Below are 2,901 nucleotides of genomic sequence, written 5' to 3'. Positions count from 1 at the left end.
TATTTCTTAATTTTAGCACTCCTGAACACACAGTAGTGTCAGAATCATGTGAACATTTCCTCAAAGAAAAAAAAAAATCAAAACTTTTTCAAGGACTTTTTTTTCCCTTGTTTTTCTTCAAGCCAGGGCACTACAAAGTTAAGGCTCCAGGATGTGGATCAGATGGGGAGGGATCTGTGTCAAACCACCATAATCTTTCTATATTTACATTCACTGCTCTCATCTCTCTCACTGTGTGTACACCTTGGCAACGGCTGTTCTGGGATCAGCTCTGCTTTGCCTTGGCCTCTGCCCCCTTCCCTCTACTCTGCCCACTCAGGTTGTACTCCAGCATGCTGCTAGCCAAAAAATCCTGTACCAGGAAGAGGAAACAGAAAGAAGGAAAGATGGAGAGGGAGGGCAAAGGGCAAAGAACTTCTGGGAGGACAATCTTTTGATATGATTGGAATTTTTGTGGTCTAACTGCACGGAGGAGGCCAACTTTTTCACAGCTGAAGAAACTGTCATGCAAAGTTTGAGCAAACTTTAAATGTGACACAATAAAATAAATTATGTGCATCAAACGGAACCAGTAAGGAAAGTTCCTGAATGAAGACATTTGAAGTAAGAGTAGCTGAGAAATGTAACGTCATTATAGGACAGATTTTGACTCAAGATGTTATGGAGTAACTGTCTTTGTAGTTTAAACACATTTAAATAGTAACCAACTAATCTAACAGAAAAGTGAAAAATTGAGCACAATTTAATTAAAGGTGACATATCATGCAAAATCGACTTTTTAATGGTTCTCTACCTGAAATATGTGTCCCTGGCATGTCTACAAACCCCCCCGAAATGAAAATAATCCATTCTGTCCCTGTTTTGATTTCTCCACCTTTCTATAAATGTGTACTGAAACGAGCCGTTTCAGTTTTCAGTGTTTTTCATGCATCACAACTAGGGATGCACCGATATGAAAATGTTGGCCGATACCGATATCCGATATTAATATTTCTGTTATGTCCGATAACCGATATTTACCGATATCGATATATGTTAAAAAAAAATAAAGTTTCTGAGATGACAAAATTTTGTACAGACTTAAAATCATGCAAACAGAATTCTTGAATGTCTTCCTTTATTTTCAAAAGGTGTTTCACTTGTAAATAAGAAGGTTACAGGGCTACCATAAAACACAAGTAACCAACAGTGTTACTTTTTAGCAACCCTCACAACTTGTAGCAAGTGTGTAATTAAACCCTCAACTCACAAAACTCCTGTGAGAATGTCTGGATCATAAATTACAAAAATGATCATAAATCAAAATAAAATCCTGACAAAGTTACCTTAACAAACTTACCAGTATTCATGGCAACCAGGCATTTATTAAATTGCAAAACAAGTTTTAGGCTCCACTGCATTTCAACTCAAATCTGTGAAAAGGCTAAATCAAAAATATCAAAAACATGTCCTGACTGTCAGTTCCAACTTGCACTGTAATTTTCAAGTAAATGTCCCAACACTGAAACAATGTTTCCACCAAGCAAACATAAAAAACACTATACAGGTGCAAATCAGTGCAAGTCAATTTCAAGTCCTATCTATAAAAATGCTAAATCAAAATATTAGAACTGTGACATAACTAACTCAAAAGACATGGTAGTCTGTGTACATTTACCAACTTAAAGCAGCCACAATGTACTCAAATTAATGTCCCAAACACTGAAACAGGGTTTCCACATGACACTGTAGGTTAAAGTCTAGGCCTCCTTCATCAGCAAAGGCAGGTTTTTTTTGACAAAGAGAAGCATTTCTGCTTTCTCACACTGGATCCTGTTTCTTTTTTCATCAACAATGTGTGATGCAGCAGAGAAGAGACGTTCGCTGTCCACACTTGTACATGGAGCTGAAAGGTACTTGCATGCTGCTTTGGCCAGGGCAGGAAAGCGAGACAAGTTGCTTTTCCAATACTTCAGTGGGCTCTCATTTCTGGGGATGGCGGCCTCACTCAAATAGCCATGCACCTACAGAAATGTAGACAAGTGTATTACTATGTATGTCTGATAAATTACCAGCAATCTGGACATTACAACATTTTCCTCTTAAGAGCTTTGTTGAACTTTGCTCTGAGCAGATGACCAGTGCTAAAGGTCGACCACAAGAGGGCAGAGAAGCATTACTAAATACGGTATTTCTTAACAATTAGTTTTTTTTTATTTCATTAAATTGACTAGTAACTCTATAGAATGTACAGCACATTAATAAAAAATACAAAATCATTACACAAAGGATTCTAACAGGCTTCATTATTTGAATAAGAGACAGGATCTGATAATACTATACCTGCACACTTGTGCGGCTCGTCAGGCCTGCGTGCTGTTCCATGATCAAGTTTTCCTCCAGAATTTCATCATACATGTCAAGCAGCGACTTTCCACCCTCGTCGCTTGTTCTTATCTTCTTCTCTTGAGGTTCTTCTGTGTCCGGTGTCTCCGTAGTTCTGTCGCTGTGCGTCATTTTGTCCACTTGCTTCTGGAGCATATTTACAGCCGCTTGCTTGGTGACCGTGTCAAAATAACGGTCTTTGTACCTAGGGTCAAGGATCGTTGCCAAGTAGTAAAGCGGCTCGGAGAAAGCGCTTCCAAATCGCTCGTTCACAGCTTCCAGTAGAGTGCTCTTTGCTGAGCAAGACGCCACTGTCTGTGTCAGCCGTCTTGCTCAGCAAACGCTTCAGCGCCACAACAGAGGGAATCACGTCCGCAGCAGTAGCCAAGTGTGAGCTGATCTCCCTCGTTAATTGTTCAAATGGAGTGAGAAGCGTGGTCATGTTTTCAACGAGGCCCCACTGATATGCGCTGAAACAAGCAGGCAGCTCATGATCTGCTCCATACACACCAAGTGCGCGCTTCTGATCCAGTAAAC

The 2,901-nt window shown here is 39.9% G+C and overlaps 1 protein-coding gene across 1 annotated transcript; it reads right to left on the bottom strand.

The window, feature by feature from the left end:
* Positions 1–1,150: 1,150 nt before the first annotated feature.
* LOC117821692 (zinc finger BED domain-containing protein 4-like) lies at positions 1,151–2,649 on the bottom strand. The gene is made up of 2 exons (XM_034696147.1): positions 2,323–2,649; positions 1,151–2,003 (listed from the first exon to the last, which is right to left on the bottom strand). Exons 1-2 carry the CDS (start codon positions 2,518–2,520, stop codon positions 1,740–1,742), a joined length of 462 nt encoding a protein of 153 aa, XP_034552038.1. The 5' UTR covers positions 2,521–2,649; the 3' UTR covers positions 1,151–1,739.
* Positions 2,650–2,901: the final 252 nt, after the last annotated feature.

Source organism: Notolabrus celidotus, chromosome 11 (assembly GCF_009762535.1).
Source record: "Notolabrus celidotus isolate fNotCel1 chromosome 11, fNotCel1.pri, whole genome shotgun sequence".
Lineage (NCBI taxonomy): Eukaryota > Metazoa > Chordata > Actinopteri > Labriformes > Labridae > Notolabrus > Notolabrus celidotus.
Note: the sequence above shows the minus strand (reverse complement) of the source record. Positions and strands in the feature narration are given on the sequence as shown.

What these genes read in the sequence shown, in the direction of transcription:
- LOC117821692 (XM_034696147.1), bottom strand. Translation starts at nt 2,520, where the DNA reads ATGCTCCAGAAGCAAGTGGACAAAATGACGCACAGCGACAGAACTACG. An exon ending in CGAGCCGCACAAGTGTGCAG is followed by an intron (nt 2,004 to 2,322) that starts GTATAGTATTAT and finishes ACATTTCTGTAG; the next exon opens with GTGCATGGCTATTTGAGTGA.